The 18,518-nt window shown below is 36.7% G+C and overlaps 1 protein-coding gene across 1 annotated transcript in view; it reads right to left on the bottom strand.

Annotated features, from left to right (window-relative positions):
- Positions 1-14,902, bottom strand: part of LOC147387871 (16S rRNA processing protein RimM family) — a 34,064-nt gene extending 19,162 nt beyond the window's left edge. The window contains exons 1-5 of the mRNA XM_086419987.1: positions 14,642-14,902; positions 14,259-14,395; positions 14,042-14,176; positions 1,810-1,920; positions 202-483 (exon numbers count right to left, since the gene is read on the bottom strand). Coding sequence (XP_086276113.1) covers positions 202-483; positions 1,810-1,920; positions 14,042-14,176; positions 14,259-14,395; positions 14,642-14,837 — 861 coding nt within the window. The 5' untranslated portion in view covers positions 14,838-14,902. The remainder of the gene's footprint in view (positions 1-201; positions 484-1,809; positions 1,921-14,041; positions 14,177-14,258; positions 14,396-14,641) is intronic.
- Between the last annotated feature and the right edge of the window lie 3,616 nt (positions 14,903-18,518).

Genomic DNA, 18,518 nt, shown 5'->3' on the forward strand with positions numbered 1-18,518 from the left:
ACACGAACAATGTACTGGAGCCTTCTATACATGTTGAACAATTTTATACATTCAGATTAAATGTTTAACTAAACAAAGATCCTCAAAATGTTTTGGATCTAATTCTCCTTCACTTTAAAACTTGAAGACTTGTAAGGAATGACACGGCAGAATAACAAGAAAAGTCTAACAAAACTACATTTACAAAGGAAGCAAACCTACCAATTTTCGCCTCTCTTTCTTGGACCTCTCATCAGAACGTATATTTAATTCAAGAAGACCTTTCGGAGGTGTGATCTGCATTTCTCTTCTATTCATATCAACATCTGGAACAATTGCTTCAACAAATGGTACCCACACAAGGGAGCTAGAAACACCTGTTTCTGACTTTGATGGACCTGTCTCATCATGTGTTTCTTCAGCAGAATTAAGCATAACTTGTAAAAGATCATTTGCTCCACTGTTGAAAACATTGATAACGGTTCCCACCGTTTGGCCTGTATCCTAGAAGGAAGAAGTATAGTTTGTAACATTAAACATAAAAATTGCAACTAGACCCAAACATGTGAGACTACTGGCATGAAAAAAACTAGAAAGAAGATCAGATAATAATGATGCTAAATGAGCACAAATAAAAAGGGAAAAACACAGCAACCACACAAAAACAACACACAAAAAGAAGACCTAAAATAACCCTATGTATACTATAGTTTGCCCGTGCCTCTTTGGGATTAAAGGGGTACAAGAGGAAAGATGAAAAAGTTAGAGAGGTATTATTGAAAAAGGAGGTAAAAGAGGAAAGATAGTAAAATTGAAGGGATATTATTGAAAAATAGGGGTGGGGGGAAGACAAGAAAGTTCAAGGGAGTGAAGAGCAAAAGCAGTAAAGTGTGGACCCCACAAAACTGTAGCCAAAAATATAGTTGAATGGAGTCCACTATTGTGTTTTATATATATATAGGGGAGCGTTTGGAGGCCCTAAAGAGAGCCAAGCATTGTGCCAAACATTTTTCAAAACATGGGTTAGAAGCTTCGGAATGGGCTGATTTTTTGTGAGGATGATCTTTATGGTGAAGAGATCATTCTCACCAAAAATCAGCTAATTCGAAACTTCTAACCCTACTTTACAAGTTGAAGAATCGTGGACTGTTCAATTTTTGTAAATCACTTTTGATGGGGTTAGAAGTTTCGGAATGGGCTGATTTTTTGTGAGGATGATCTCTACATCGCAAAAAATCAGCCCATTCCGAAACTTCTAACCCATACATTGAAAAATGTTTGGCACAATGTTTGGCTCACTTTAGGGCCTCCAAACGCCACCCATATGTATATATATATAGATATGATATATTATATCAACTAGAAAATGGATCTTTCAAATCACTCATTATTTAGAATATGTAACAATGATACCCCATTTTAGAAAATTCACCCATTTAGGACACAAATGGACATGTCTTAGACATATTCCGTTGCTCTCATCAAAAGCCTTGTTTCTCAATATTATTTATATATCGCCTAAATGATTTACATTGATATCAGTCATTTAAAAAATATATTGTAATATATGAAAAAAGCAGTACAGACATGCCCGTCAACCACAATGTATCTATAGCTGGCAACAGACACATGTCCATGTCAAGTTACATACAAAGAGAAGCTTTTGTGGATATCATGAAGCACCCTTGATCTGAAGAATGACAAAAGATATCCCATTTAAAAGAAACAAAATAAACAAACTATTTTGTAAAGAAGTTCCCATCCATCCCTTTTGAATGTAATCAATATTTTACACTGCAAAATAGATATAAAGTATTAAGAAATCCATACCTTAAGAATAACTCTCATGCCAACAAGATCCCGAGTGTAAAACTCGCCTTCTTCCAACACTGGTCTGTCTTCCCCCCTTACAAGTAAAGTTGACCCAACAAGTTGCTTAGCCTGGGAATGTGAAGATGATTAAGATGAGCTATCAGGCCTCATGCAACTAAGATTATAAAATCGAAAATGCATTTAATCAATGACTGCTTCCATAAAAAATACATCCAAAACTTTTGTGTACAATTATAAATAAACAAAATAATTAGTTTCAGAATTCTGAAGTAATAACATACTAATCACACAATGTTCAAAAAGCTATAAGATTTTTTTTTTTTGAAAGTTAAAAGCTAGAAGATTACGCCTTAGGCTTGGGATTCTCTACTATTGGTTTGGTCAAAGGAGAAAATGACCTTTCATGGCTAATGTTCCACTGTAATACTGGCAAGGTCTTTTCACATGAATTATAAAAAGAGTCAAAAGAGAGACTAATCATGAGAGAGTAACATCTCCAAATACTGCCATTTTGTATCTAGAAAAGAACTATAAAACACTTTTGACAATCTTATTGCTCGTGAAGCTAATAAAGTCCTAATTGTTGGTAATCTTATTTCTCATGGCATGATTTCAGAGTACTTTTGTTCTAAGTGCAAATCATTTGGGGAGTCAGAAGAAGAGATTTAGGAGAGAAAAGAAAAAACCTAACTCCATAATTAGAGCTTGGCATATATATATATATATATTCGATAATAGAGGATTAGTCATAAATACCCTTACAAAGAAATAAATAAAGAAATAAACTAATATTAGTAGAAACTACAACTAACTATCCTAATATTTCCAATACTCCCCCTCAAGCTGGGGCAAATATATCAACTAAACCCAGCTTGGCGAGATGAGAGATAATGGCAGAGGGTCCTACAAACTTTGTAAGCATATCGGTCAGTTGATCTGAAGAAGGAACAAGACTGTCTCAAGTGCACCAGATCGAACTTTCTCCCTGAGAAAGTGAACATCAACCTCAATGTGCTTAGTTCTTTCGTGAAGGACTGAGTCAGATGCAAGCATGATAGCAGACTTGTTGTCACAGAACAGCAATGAGGAACCAGCAATCGGAAATCCCAACTCTGTCAGCAAAGATCTCAGCCAAAGAAGCTCACATGTGCCAAGAGCCATAGCACGATATTCGGCTTCAGCAGACGAACGAGAAACCACACTTTGTTTCTTACTTTTCCACGAAATAAGGTTACCACCATAGAAAGTACAGAAATCAGATGTAGATCTCCTGTCTGTAATAGAGCTTGCATAATCAGCATCAGTGAAACATGACAAATGTGGTTGAATAGTGGACGAATAAAATAAACCGAGACCAGGACGAGATTTCAAGTAGCGAAGAATACGATACACAGCGTCAAGATGAGAGGTACGCGGAGTATCCATAAACTGACTGACTGCAAAGGTCAAATCCGGTCTAGAGTTAGTCAGATAAATCAAACGGCCTACGAGTCTCTGGTAAGATGAAGGATCAGATAAAAGCTCCCCAGATTCAGCATGAAGACGATGATTCTGATCCATTGGAGAAGAAGCAGGACGACAACCAAGCATACCAGTGTCCTGAAGCAGATCCAATGTGTATTTGCGTTGAGATAACGAAATATCACGACGTGAACGGGCCACCTCTATCCCCAAAAAGTACTTGAGAGGACCTAAGTCCTTAACCTCAAAAACATTACCCAATTGCCTCTTAACCCTGTCAATCCATTGTACATCATTGCCAGTTACTATAATATCATCCACATAAACCAAGACAATTGTATTGCGACCATCTACTCCTCGTCGAATAAAGCAAGTATGGTCAGAGTGGCATCTAGAAAAACCCATAGATAGAATGACCTCAGAGAAGCGCTGGAACCAAGCTCGTGGAGACTGTTTTAAGCCATACAGAGATTTGAGAAGGCGACATACTTTCCCAGAATACTCCCCCTGAAGATGAAACCCAGGAGGGGGGTCCATATAAATGATTTCTGTCAAATCACCGTTTAGAAAGGCATTCTTCACATCAAGCTGGTGAAGGGGCCATGAATGACATGCCGCTAAAGAGATAAGAAGACGAACAATAGTAAGTTTGGCGACAGGGGCAAATGTGGCACCAAAATCCTGTCCCGGAGTCTGTGTAAATCCCTTAGCAACAAGGCGGGCCTTGTAGCGATCAACAATACCGTTTGCAAGATACTTGACGGTGAAAACCCATTTACAGCCAACAGTTCGCGCCCCAGAGGGAAGAGAAACCAGTTCCCAGGTATGATTCTTCTGCAATGCATCCATCTCAGTAGTCATAGCTTTAGTCCACTTAGGATCACGTAAAGCCTCAGATACAGACCGAGGAATCCGAATAGAGTCTGTGGTTGCAAGATAGGCTCGATAGGAAGGAGAGAGACCCTGATAGGAAACAAACTGGGCAATAGGGTGATCAGTAACACACCCTCGCTTACCTTGCGAAATGTAATAGGTAAGTGAGAGTCAGAAATAGAAGGAACAGGAGTAAATGTAGAAGGTGGTATACTTGAGTCCGAGGAAGAGGGTGGCAAAGTTTGAGAGGGGGGAGGGCGCCGAGAGTACACCTGTAGCGGCTTTGAAGAAGAAGGTGGGGAGAACACAGGTGACGGTAGCACTATAAAGTCCTACAAAGGAAAAGAGTCCTGCAAAGAAGATGAAACAGGAAAAAAATGAACATTTTCAAAAAATGTGACATCTAGGGAATGAATAAGACGATGGGTGAGGGGATTATAACACCGATAGCCCTTTGACATAGATGAGTAACCCAAGAAAACACAACGAATGGCTTTGTCATCGAGTTTGGTGTGATGGGGAGTTCTATCCTGAACAAAGCAAGTACATCAAAAAACTCTCGGTGTAATGAGAAAGAGAGTGCGATCAGGATGAAGAACATGAAAAGGCACCTGTCCCCCTAAGGTACGGCTAGGAACACGATTCATTAGAAAAGCAGCAGTAAGAACGGCCATATTCCAATAGGACTTGGGAACATGCATCCCTCGTAGAAGACAACGGACGATGTTCATGAGGTAGCGGTTCTTACGTTCCGCCACCCCGTTTTGCTCAGGGGTGTATGGGCAAGTTAACTGATGAAGCATACCATGCGTATGGAGATGGGACCGAATCCCATCAGAAATATATTCACCTCCATTATCGGTCATAAGAGATTTGACAGTTATGTTGTACTGAGTCTGAATCATTTTTAGAAAATTAGCAAAAATGGGGAGCACCTCAGAACGAGAACGCATTAAATAAATCCAAGTACAACGAGAATAGTCATCAATAAATGTAACATAATATCTATGACCATTAAAAGTCGTAATAGGAGAAGGCCCCCAAACATCAGAATGAACTAAGTTAAAAATAGCATTAAAACGATGCATGCGAGGAATATAAGATGTACGTGTATGTTTAGAAAGCTCACACAGAGAGCACTGAAATTTGTGGCTATTACAAGAAGTTTTTAAAGCAGGAAATAATGAACATAAGTGCTAAAAATTAGCATGTCCTAAGCGAGCATGCCATAAGTTTAAAGACTGGGAAGAAAAAGTATGATTGCCGGTGAGTGGGAGGACGGAAGCTGGAACAGCTGTGGGTGGAGCGCCAAACAGGTACAACCCATCCCTCTCATACCCCTTGCCAAAAATCCTCCTCGAAGTCAGGTCCTGAAAAACACAGTAGGTAGGAAAAAATGTTACCGAACAATTTAGTTATTTTGTTATACTACTCACAGACATAAGGTTAAGAGATAGGTGAGGAACATGAAGAACAGATTCAAGAGAAAAGTCAGGGGTCAAGGAAATAGTACCCTTGCTGTGAATAGGGGTAGGAGACCCATCAGCAAGGCGAACCTCCTTATGAGTAGTAGGAAAAATGGGAGAAATAAAATGATTAGACTCACCGGTCATGTGATCAGAGGCACCCGAATCAATTACTCAAGTCAGAGGAGTAGAGCCAGACTGAGAGGCATGAAATGCAGAAGAGTTACCTGGAGGTGCGGTAATAGATGCGACTGTTGAAGATGAGGGAGCCTGAGCTTGAAGTTGATCCCGTACAATAGTTGTAATCTGCGTCTATAGGTGTTGCAAATCAATAGTTCCAAGGGACGCAGGTTCAACAGAAGTAGATTCAACAACAGCAGCACGGGGCTGTCCCCCAGAAGATCTCAACAGGTGGGGATAGAGTTGAAAACAACGGGCTTTCTCATGGCCAATCTTCCCACAATGGCTACACGTAAGACCATTACTTTTACCACGTCCACGGCTTCCACGACCTCGATTCCCGGATACTTGAGTACGAGAGTTAGAGAAACCCGAATTGACTGCGAGAACCATCTGATCTGTATCTAAAGCAGGTATAATGGCAGGAAACTGAATCTGAGAGGGAACGATACGGCGACGACGCTCATCACTATCAATGGTCGCAAATGTCTCAAATAAGGACGGTAAAGGCGTGGTATTAAGAATTTGAGTCCGCAGTGCTTCAAACTCAGGACGAAGACCCATGAGGAACTGATATATCTGATGACGAGCAATTCTCTTGACTACATACTCGGCTGCCTCAGTAGACAACTCAGCCATAGACTCATAGTGCGAGAGTTCCTCCTAACGAGACTGAAGAAATCCAAAGTAATCGGCAACACTCTGATTTCCCTGTGTAGGCTGAGCAATATCCCGGTAAAGTTCATAAATTCGAGAGTCACTATGAGCATGTGCATATGTTTGAGTGAGAGCTGTCCACAAAGAAGAGACGGTCTCATGATACATAAACATAGTGTAGATGCGTTGCTCCATGGAATTAAATAACCATCCAAGAATGGTGCAATTATCAATTTCCCATTGTTCAAATTTTGGATCAATGAGTGGTGGCCTAGGAATAACACCAGACAACCAACCAGATTTGCCTCTACTACCCAAATAAAGACGTACAGACCTAGACCAGGACTGAAAGTTACGACCATCTAATAGTGCATTAGTTATACGCTGGACTGAGAAATTTGCCCCAAGAGTTGTAGTAGAATCCTTAGTCTCGTGAGGCATTGTTATTGCACACTATGCACAGGGAGGAATTTTTGATTGAAGGAAGATCTCTCGAGTAATATTGTCGAAGGTCAGATAGTGCACAATTACTTGCTGTCAAAGCCCTTTGTTGTTGAAGTTAAAAAAAAATCCCTTGCTGTTGCTGTCGAAGAAATTCACAAAAAAATATCTTCGTATAACCTTAGAAATATTACAGAACTAATCGTAAGGGCAGTTAAGATCTAATGGGTCGATCCCAAGAGTTGTTCAGGTTCTGGAGACTGATCGGAGAACTGTTTGCAGCCTGAATATCTGATTGCAGGGCTTGAAAAGAGCATATAAACAGATCGCAAGGCTGCAATCTTTGTCTGCTGGCGTCGTAGGCTTGTAAAGGATCATATAACCTGATCGCAAGCAGTTTTTAGGGCATAAAACCTGATCGCAGGTTTCCTAATGTCCTATAGATGTGATCGCAGACTTGATTTGGAGCATACGACCTGATCGCAGGCAGTTGCAGAGCATAAAACCTGATCGCAGGTTTCCTAATATTTTGGAGATGTGATCGCAGACTTGATTTGGAGCATACGGCCTGATCGCAGGCTGTTGGAGGGCATAAAACTGATCGCAGGTTTGCTAGGTAAGGTCGCAGGCTTGATTCAGACCATACAACCTGATCGCAGGCTGTAGTAGGACGTACAACCTGATCGTAGGTTTGCTAATGACCTAAAGATAGGATCACAAACCTGATTCAGGCCATACAACCTGATCGGAGGTTGTTTAGAGCATAAAACCTGATCGCAGGTTTGATCGAAGAAATTTTAGAATTTTTTTTTTTTTTTTTTTTTTTGTTTTGTTTGAAAAGAACGAATATGGAGGCTCTGATACCAAGAAGAGATTTAGAAGAGAAAAGAAAAAACCTAACTCCATAATTAGAGCTTGGCATATATATATATATATATATATCGATAATAGAGGATTAGTCATAAATACCCTTACAAAGAAATAAATAAAGAAATAAACTAATATTAGTAGAAACTACAACTAACTATCCTAATATTTCCAATATTAATCACATTCTAACCTATAGTAATATTGTGTTTGTTGTATGGTCATGTTCCTATTTTAAATCTCCGGTTGCTTTCCTTTCTTGATCCTCTCACTTTTTGAAAGTAAGCAGTTTCATGCTTTCAAGAGAAAGGATTCTATAGAAACAATGGAACCCACTATTTATTTTTATTTATCTATTATCTTTACTACTTATACTTAATTACTTCATTTATTATTTATTAATTTAAATTAATTGACTATATTTTTTATAATTAGTTATCGATACAATTTCTTACTTCAAGGTGAAATGCCTAGAAAAAAGAAAAGATTGTGGTTGGGAAAGTCATAGTTGCAGAAGCCATTGGAATTCTTATTTTATACATCAAAAGAATCAGTTTTGTTATAAATAGACCAGGAGAGGTTAAAAGAAATGACATTTACATCCTTCTGTAGTTTGTTGTGGTCTTTGGGCAAAAAGAAACTCTCCTGTATTTGATGGGGAGGATCATGCAATGCAAGAGCTTATTATTAGCATTTTGGGTAGTCTATTCTTTCGATGCAAGATGTTTGAGGAGTTGAAGGGTGTCTTCTTTGAAGACTTTCTTTTCAGATGAAAATCAGTTTGTAAGCCACGGGTTAACCTAATGTACTTGTTTTCTTTCAATGATCACCATCATCTTTCTTAATTATTAGTTTTGTATACATGGGTATCCAGACTTAGTCCGACTAACCGCATGGACACGCCCATCACCATCATCTTTCTTAATAAAAATCCCATTAATAACATTTTAAAAAAAAACTATTCTTAACTATATAAAGGGCAGTCCCAATGGTTCGAGCAAAATCAATCATATTAGATTATAAGTCAGTTATGTTAGTGGGTTGTACAAATCTGTTAGTCAGTCATGTTAGTTAGCTGTACAAATCAGTCTGTTAGTCAGTTGGCTGTACAAATCTGTTAGTTAGTTATGTTAGTTAGCTGTACAAATCAGTCTGTTAGTCAGTTGGCTGTACAAATCTGTTAGTTAGTTATGTTAGTTAGCTGTACAAATCAGTCTGTTAGTCAGTTGTGTTAGTTAGCCAGTTTGTAATTTTGTTATGATAATTAGCTATCAATGTACGTGTATGGTATGATTCATGTAAAAATAGATAATAAGGAATATAATGCAAGTTCTTTTTTTTCTCCCCAATATCACTCTACTTTCCTGCAACTTTTTCCTTCTTATTCTGAAATGGTATCAGAGCAATAAACTCTGATTTTGTTCTGTTTTTTTTTTTTTTTCTCTCTAATATGAGTTCTTTTGCACCTACAAACACTTCCGCGTCCACATCTTCAAACACTTCTATGTCCAACAATTCTATGCTTGAGGATTTTTCCAATCCTTATTTTCTTCATCATGGAGAAAGTCCTGGTTCGATCTTGGTCTCTCAGCCTTTGAATGGTGAGAACTATTATACGTGGAGCAGATCAATGTTGACAGCTCTCAATGCCAAGAACAAGACGGGGTTCGTGGATGGAACGTTCTCTCGACCTCAAAATCAATATGATCCACTATATATTTTGTGGTTTCGTTGCAACAACAAGGTCCTTTCATGGATTCTTAATTCTCTTACAAGAGAAATTGCTGCCAGTGTCATCAGCACTTCAGTTACTGAAGAAGTCTGGAGGAATCTGAAAACAAGATTCACTCAAGGTAATGGTCCTAGCCTATTTCAACTCAAGAAAGATCTTGCTTCATTAGTTCAAGATCAATTTTCAGTAAGTTCCTATTACACGAAATTAAAAGTTGTATGGGATGAGTTTTCCACTGTGAAACCAATTCCTAGTTGTTCTTGTAATCCGGGGTGTTCTTGTGGAGCTTTAAAGACATTAATAGATCAACATCAAAAAGAATATGTTGTTCAATTTTTGATGGGTCTAAATGACTCTTTTACACACATTCGAGGGCAAATTCTATTAATGGATCCAATGCCATCCATTGATAGAGTTTTATCCCTTACTTAACAAGAAGATAAGCAAAGAAAGGTGGTGGGATCATCTTTGATGACTGAAACTGCTGCTTTGTTCAGCAAGAATGTTAATGTTCCTGGCACAATGATCAAGAATTATCACAAGCAACGTCCTAAGCCAGTTTGTACTCATTGTGGTCTTACTGGGCATACAGTTGATAAATGCTACAAGTTACAAGGATATCCACCTGGATATCGTCAGAATCCAAGAACCAAAACATCTTCTGTACATCTAGTTTCATTATCTTCTACTGGTTTTGATGAAGCATCCATGGCTTCAGATTCAACTCCTCCTTTCCCTTTCACCAAAGAACAGTGTCAACAACTTCTTTCCTTTCTACAACCTTATTTACAAACCACTCCACCTACAGCAATGAATGCTACGAGCAGCTTATCTTTTGTTTCAAACTCTTTGAGTTTATCAGGTATGATTAATTCACCTGATTTTGTTTCTAAGCAATCAAATTCTTGGATAATTGATAGTGGCGCTACTGATCATATGGTCAGTTCTATTTCGCATCTCACTACAATTACCTCTATCATAAACACTTCAGTAAAATTACCAAATGGAACATGTGTTCCTGTCACACATGTTGGAACTGCATTAGTTCTTCATAATATTTTATATGTTCCATCTTTTTCTTTTAATCTCATCTCAGTCAAAAGGCTCACGGAAAATTCTTGTTGTTTTCTATTTCTTTCTCATTCTTGTTTCATACAAGACCTACATTCATGGAAGACGATTGGAGTGGCTAAACAAGTAGCTGGGTTATATTTGTTGCAAGCATCTGTTATGGATTCTAGTGTATTTTTTGCTGTAAACCTTTATTCCTTTGATCTTTGGCATTTTAGGCTAGGTCATCCCTCTCTCAATAAGATTCAAACACTACAAAAGTTGTTGTCTGATATACATACTTCTTCAAATTTCAATTGTAATATCTGTCCATTGGCAAAACATAAAAGATTGCCATTCACTACTAGTCATTCTATCAGAAATAAAATTTTTGACTTGATACATTGTGACATTTGGTGTCCCTTCTCTGTTGAGTCAATCACTGGTTTTAGATATTTTCTTACAATTGTGGATGATCATTCACGTTGTACTTGGACATATCTAATGAAAAATAAATCTGACACTCGCTCTCTAGTTCAGTCATTTTTTAACCTCATAGAGACACAATTTGATATTCATATCAAAACTATAAGGACTGATAGAGGGGCTGAGTTTGATATGACCGAATTTTATTTTTCTAAGGGAGTCTTACATCAACAAACATGTGTTGCTACACCTCAACAAAATGGTGTAGTTGAGCGTAAACACCAACATCTCTTAAATGTGGCAAGATCTCTTCAATTCCATGCAAATTTACCCCTTGTATTCTGGAGTGAATGTATTCTCACAGCAGCTTACTTAATCAATAGAACACCCTCCTTTACTATCCAATAAAACACCATATGAGGTTTTATTCTCCACATCACCAAATTATTCTCATCTTAGAGTATTTGGTTGTCTCTGTTTTGCATCAACCTTATCTCATAATCGTTCTAAATTTGCACCTAGAGCTAATCCTTGTGTTTTTCTTGGATATCTATATGGCACCAAGGGATACAAACTCTATGATTTAGAAACAAATGCCATCTTCTTATCTCGAGATGTCATTTTTCGAGAATCTGTTTTTCCATTCAAAACTGGACATGATCTTTCCATCCAGTCAATAGTCATACCTGTTCCTCAAACAAATGATCTTATTTCTATTGATTCATTCACATCTCCTACAAATCAGATTGTTCAAGATATTCTTCCCAACTCCATGAATGAACCCACAAATAATCAAACTCCAAATCACATACCAGTTCCAATTGTTTCTCAACAAAATTCAGTAACTCCACAGCCTAAAATTCGAAAATCCACTAGAGTTCACAAAATTCCATCATATCTTGCAGATTATCATTGTAACTTAGCTAATGCAGCAGCGGCCACTTCATCATCTGATTCTTTGAGTAAAAGTTCTATCCCGGGTATTCAATATCCAATATCTTCTTTTTTATCATATTCTAATCTTTCTTCTGCTCATAAAGCATTTACACTCTCCCTTTCTTCTCAACAAGAACCAACATCTTTTAGACAAGCCATTCAACATACTCAGTGGTGTGATGCCATGGCTGATGAAATTAAAGCCTTGGAAGATAATAAAACTTGGACTATAACTCACTTACCTCCCAATAAGCAAGTTGTTGGATGTAAGTGGATTTACAAGATCAAATATAAATCAGATGGTTCTGTGGAAAGATACAAAGCCCGATTAGTTGCTAAGGGCTATACACAGCAAGAAGGATTGGACTACTTGGAAACATTTTCACCAGTTGCCAAGTTAGTCACTGTACGGGTTCTCTTAGCCATAGCTGCATCCAAAAAATGGTCTTTGCACCAATTGGATGTCAACAATGCATTTTTGCATGGAGACTTAAAAGAAGAGGTGTACATGTCTTTACCTCCTGGATTTCATTGCCCTTCGAAGGGATCATCTGCTCAGGGGGAGTTTCTACCTTCTGCTCAAGCTCCTTCCACTAGCTCTCAGTTTGTGTGCAAACTGAATAAGTCTTTATATGGCCTCAAACAGGCATCAAGACAGTGGTTCTCCAAGTTTTCATCTGTTTTGATAGCTCATGGTTTTATCCAATCTTCAGCTAATCATATTCTGTTCACTCGACAAAAAAAAGAATTCATTCATTGCATTACTGGCTTATGTAGATGATATAATCATCACCAGTAATGATGATGTTTTTGTAGATGTTTTAAAGAGATTTCTTCATTCTCAATTTAAGCTCAAAGATCTAGGACTTTTGAAATACTTTCTTGGTCTTAAAATTGCTCATTCCACAAAAGGCATTACAGTTTCACAGTGAAAGTATGCTCTTGACATATTATCTGATTCAGGTTATTTGGCATGTAAACCAGCCTCATTTCCTAGGGACCAGAATTTGAGATTATCCAAAACTGACGGAAAGCCTCTTTCAGATCCACTTTGCTACAGGAGATTAGTGGGTCGACTTCTCTACTTAACCATTACAAGGCCTAATTTATCATTTTTTGTTCAACAATTAAGTCAGTATGTTGCAAATCCCACTGAAGTTCATTTGGCAGCTGCTCATCGTGTCCTGCGATACATCAAAAGCAATCCTGGCCAAGGCTTATTCTTCCCCTCCGCAAATGATCTACAACTGAAGGCATTCTGTGATGCAGATTGGGCTGCATGCAGAGATATTAGAAAATCTATTACTGGTTTCTGTGTATTTCTTGGCCAATCACTCATTTCATGGAAATCCAAGAAGCAAAATATAGTGTCTAGGTCTACAGCAGAAGCTGAATACCGTGCTATGGCAACGATAACATGTGAAATTACTTGGCTGCAGCACTTGTTGAAAGACTTATTTGCACCACAGTCCAAACCAGCTGTGTTTTTTTGTGATAATCAGGCTGCCTTGCACATACCAGCCAACCCAGTTTTTCATGAACGTACAAAACATATAGATATAGATTGTCATATTGTTCGAGAAAAATTGTTGGCAGGAACTATGAAAACATTACATGTTTCCACAATTGGGCAGCTAGCCGATATTTTGACTAAGCCTCTTGGCTACAATCTCTTCTCTAATATTCTTTCCAAGATGGGTGTTATTAACATTTACACTCCATCTTGAGGGGGAGTATTAGATTATAAGTCAGTTATGTTAGTGGGTTGTACAAATCTGTTAGTCAATTATGTTAGTTAGCTGTACAAATCAGTCTGTTAGTCAGTTGGCTGTACAAATCTATTAGTCAGTTATGTTAGTTAGTTGTACAAATCAGTCTGTTCGTCAGTTGTGTTAGTTAGCTAGTTTGTTATTCTATTATAATAATTAGCTATCAATGTACGTGTATAAATAAAGGTATGATTCATGTAAAAATAGATAATAATGAATATAATGCAAGTTCTTTTTTTTCTCTCCAATATCACTCTACTTTCCTGCAACTTTTTCCTTCTTATTCTGAAAAATCATTTGTGAAACTATTGTGTAAACTGAGTGAAAAAACTTAAAACACAGAAACAACCAACTGTTCAAATTTAGTTCACCTTGTCAACTGTATCGATTCCATGAAGACTAATAATCCAAATCTTCTTCCCAGGATGGTCTCTTCCCTCAACCAGCTCAACTTCCCGTATTGATTCTTTCCCCGAAATTCGTTCTTTCAACCATCTTCGTCCAGGCTGAAATCAAATTCCCATTAGACAAGGTAGTACAAATTCAACAACAATGACCTAAACCCAACAATTAAGAGCTCTCTCTTACCTTTGAAAATCGCAATTCGGGAAATCCAGTGCTGGGTTTTACACGAACCTCTCCTTCGAGCCCATGAACATTGCATATGTACCCAACTTCGATAAATTCCGATTCATCCTTACTTGTTTCAACAATTTCTTCAATCACTGGTCAATTTAATTTAATAGAGACCATTAGAAGTTCAAAAATTCGAAAACCATTAAACAAAAACTGTAAAAATCTAAACCCATAAAAGAGAAACGTCCCAAAATGAAAAATATGAATAAAAAATAAGAAGAAGAAGAAATACAAAAATTGAAAAATTCAAATCAAACAAAAATTTAAAAAAAATCCAAACCCATTAAAGAGAAATTATTAATTTAAAGAAGCAGAAACATATTAAGTTATGTTACCAGTGCTGTGCAGAGGAGGAAGGGTAAGTCGGGGGAAAACTGAACAGTTCAAGGGTAGTTTTGTCCATATATTTGATACAAACGAGCTTCTGCAACGATTTCGATAGAGTGATAGCGATTCAACACGTAAAGGGTTTGGGAGGAGAGAGAATGGAGAGATGTGAGTGGGAGAAGAGAGAAGAGACGACCGTTGCATTTTTTTCGTTTTTTAAGGGAAAGAAGGGGAAACTAAAGAGTGTAGAGCTGAAACTGAAAGCTCGAAGAACAGTGGACATAAATTAACAGGTAAGGGTAATTTAGTCATTTAAATTTATTTATAGGGATTATTGTGGAAATGTAGAGAGATATTTAAAAGGTGGGAAGCAAAATGTTTGTGGAGAGACACCACAAAATCTCTTCACTGGAGTAGCGGGGTTTTTCTTGCCACATGGGAAGATGACATGGCTGCCTCGAATGGTCTAGTTGACGACAAAATTACAAACACAATGGTTGATTTGTTCATTATTATTATTATGAGATAATTACTTACGACATGTTTGATTGCATGAAAAAAATTGCTTGGAAAATCATGTCAGAAAAATACCTTTTTATTGTTTAAGCATGTCATAGAAAATTTCGTGGAAAATTATTTTTTTTGTTTGATTTGCATTTAAATGACAACAAAAATCATTATTTAAAAAAAAATTTGTACTAATTATATATAAAAAATCATGTTAAAATCATTTTTGTAAAAAGTTTGAAATAATCTCTTTTATAAAGTAGGATAAAAAATTCCTTTAATAGACAATCACTGAGAGTATCTACAAATACAATGACCATGATCAAATGCTTTAGGGTTGTAGAGGATAAAATTCTTTGGACTTAGAAAAACATTCAAAAGAAGTTAATTTTTCACCCGTTGAATTTTACTTTTAAATTTGGGAGTTTTGTAATCATTCATTTTCAAAACCCTAGATCAAGTGCACAAAGGAAATTATTTTTTTATTTTTAATATGAGTTTTTCTATGAAATCCAGTGGGTTGTGTTGGATTGCAAATGTGTTCATCTATTTGAGCATTACAACCCTTAGTAAGGCTTACATCTTTACTAAGTTAGTAAGCAACATGTTCCTAATGTATGATTTCAACATTATACGACTCGTTGAAACATTGTAACACTCCTTCAATCAATAGTTGTTTAAAACATGTAAAAAATAAGTTCGAAGGCCACCCCAGTAGTTTACAACTACTATAACTCTTCAACTAGTAGTTACTTCACACTATACTACTCCTTAAACTCATAAAATCCTATCCTAAAGCCTAAAAAATAAGAAATCTAATTGAAAAAAAAAAAAAAAAAGCGAGAGAGCTTTTAATGCTATTCATTTTTTATTTATTTTTGTTTATTCTTTTATTTATTATTAATTGTTTGTATGTTGGCAAATCGATTTCCAAGGGAGGTAAGAATTGGATTTGCCTATAATCATGGAAAATCCTCCATACGGACAAATCAATTTCCCTGCAAATTTTTTATTTATTTGTTATGTCAAACACGTGAAAATACCTTTTTACCACGACAAATATTTTTCAAGCTAATTTTCCTTGCAATCAAACGCACCCATAATGAATCATGACCGAGGAATTTCTTTGTAAATAGTAAATGCCCTTAACTTTTTGGACGATAACTTGAAAGTCAAGTGATGATTCAAATAGTTGGGATCCATGACTTAAATGGTTGATCTCAATGATTTGAATCATCAATCTCAATGATTTTAGTTTGGTGTGAGAAATAATAAGAATGAGAGATTTTTATGATTAGATTATTAAGCTATTGCCAAAAATCAAGGTGCATTTAGAAAGAAGTCCCTACTCTCTACAACAAACCACCGCCAACCGTCAACATTTTTTAAGAAAGTTATTATTGGCACCCCAACTTGTTTTTATTACACTTCAATTTCTAAAATTATTACCACACCACAATAAAAGATTAAAACGCACTCTTCAAACATTACAAAAAAATTGGCTCAAGTTATTAATCAACATTATAGCACTCATTCAAACAATTTCAGTATTTGTTTACAATTGGGATTAGGCTCATATAAAATCATAAACCTAAAAATAGAAATATAATAAAAAAAAGATTACTTTGTCACCCCAAATTTTACTTATTCTTAATCACCTACTTATTTTTAATTGGGGTGTAATAAGTAAAAATTAGGCTGCCAATAGTAGCTCTCTTTTTTAAAAGAATTGTTGTGGAAGTCGATGGAGATACTTGAGGGATGGGAAGTAAAATGTTTGTGGAGGGATACCACAAAACCTATTCAATGGAGTGACAGGGCTTTTCTTTCAACATGGAAGATGGCATGGCTACTTCAGATAATCTAGTTGATAGATAAACCCTATGGTTGTTTTGGTGGATAGTGGAGGACGATAAAATCCCTTAGAGCATCTCTAATGGAGATGTTAAAAGTCAGACGTTAAAAGGTGCCACATAGGCAACTTGAATGCATGCTAACAAACAAGTTTGTTTAACAATCTCAGTACCTCCAATATATATGTTAGTGTACATGTTATCTCCTACTCCCAACGGCTATATTTTGTCCCTACCCTCAACGACTATATTTTGTCCTCACCTCTACTACTATTTTTTTTCCTATTAATCCATTCGTTCTTCTTTTAGAAACTATCAATTTTATCTCCTTGCATTCATCTTTATCTTAAGTTTTAAATAAATAAACGACTTCATAATCACGATTTATTCCTATGATTGAGTCTAATTCTTCTACATTTTAAAGTTTTTCAAGTAAGAAGTGCTCATCATTTAAAGATCAAAAAGTAGTTACCCAACAATATAACAATGAGTGCAAGAGAATTAATTTGTTGCCAACTAAAGGGCTAATAGTACTCTTACAATCAGTTGGAAGCAGACAATACATTAAGTGTGACTAAGAGGGAACCCATTTACAAATATGGAAATATTATTTTGTCGAGAATTATAGATATCTAGCTAACTACTTTTGTCGACGTTACCGAATGCGACGAGAGTTATTACTTTGCATTTTGAATGACGGTGAAGTATACGACGAGTACTACATCTAGAAAAAGGACTATTGTGGTCGTTTGGGATGCATTTTCATACAGAAGATGACAACTGCAATACGTATACTTGCCTATGAATTATTGGTGGATCGTTGTGATGAGTACCAAAAATTTGACGAGAACAATGTGATCTAGAGCTTGAAACACTTCTATGATGCTATCATTACGTGTATGAGGGGGAGTATATGCGTTCACCAAATGAACAAGATGTTTGCACGTCTGCTTCATGAAGGGGAGGAAAGAGGATTCCTATATATGATTGGTTCTTTAGACTGTATGCCTTGATAATGGAAGAATTGTCCCACTATATGACAAGACACGTACATGGGCCATCATCATAAGCTTACCCTCATATTGGAGGCATTTGCATCAAAAGATATGTGGATTTTTCATGTTCTCTTTGGCATGCCAGATTCATACAATGATGTGACTGTCATAGATCATTTTTCACTATTTGACTTATCCATGTTAAAATGCCTCTGGTTAATTACAAGGTGAATGGACATCAAACTACATTGGGATATTACCTAATGGATGGTATATACCTGCTACGTTCTTAATGTGCACATTCAAAAATGGTTAAGGACATACAAGAATGTATTCCTTGTATGTGTAAAATGTATGCAACTAAAGATCCCTAGACATCAAGGTGTAAAGTAACAAAGTAGAGTGCAACTAGGGAAGATTATAGACAAGTTCTAAAACTAGGAAGTACCTAGGTTGAACCCAAGGATTGAGGTGGTAGATAAGATTAAGGAAACCACAAAAGGTGAGAAAAAAAAAATATTGTGAATGGA

The sequence above is a fragment of the Akebia trifoliata genome, chromosome 13 (genome assembly GCF_017979445.1).
Source record: "Akebia trifoliata isolate Shusen 1 chromosome 13, ASM1797944v1, whole genome shotgun sequence".
NCBI lineage: Eukaryota > Viridiplantae > Streptophyta > Magnoliopsida > Ranunculales > Lardizabalaceae > Akebia > Akebia trifoliata.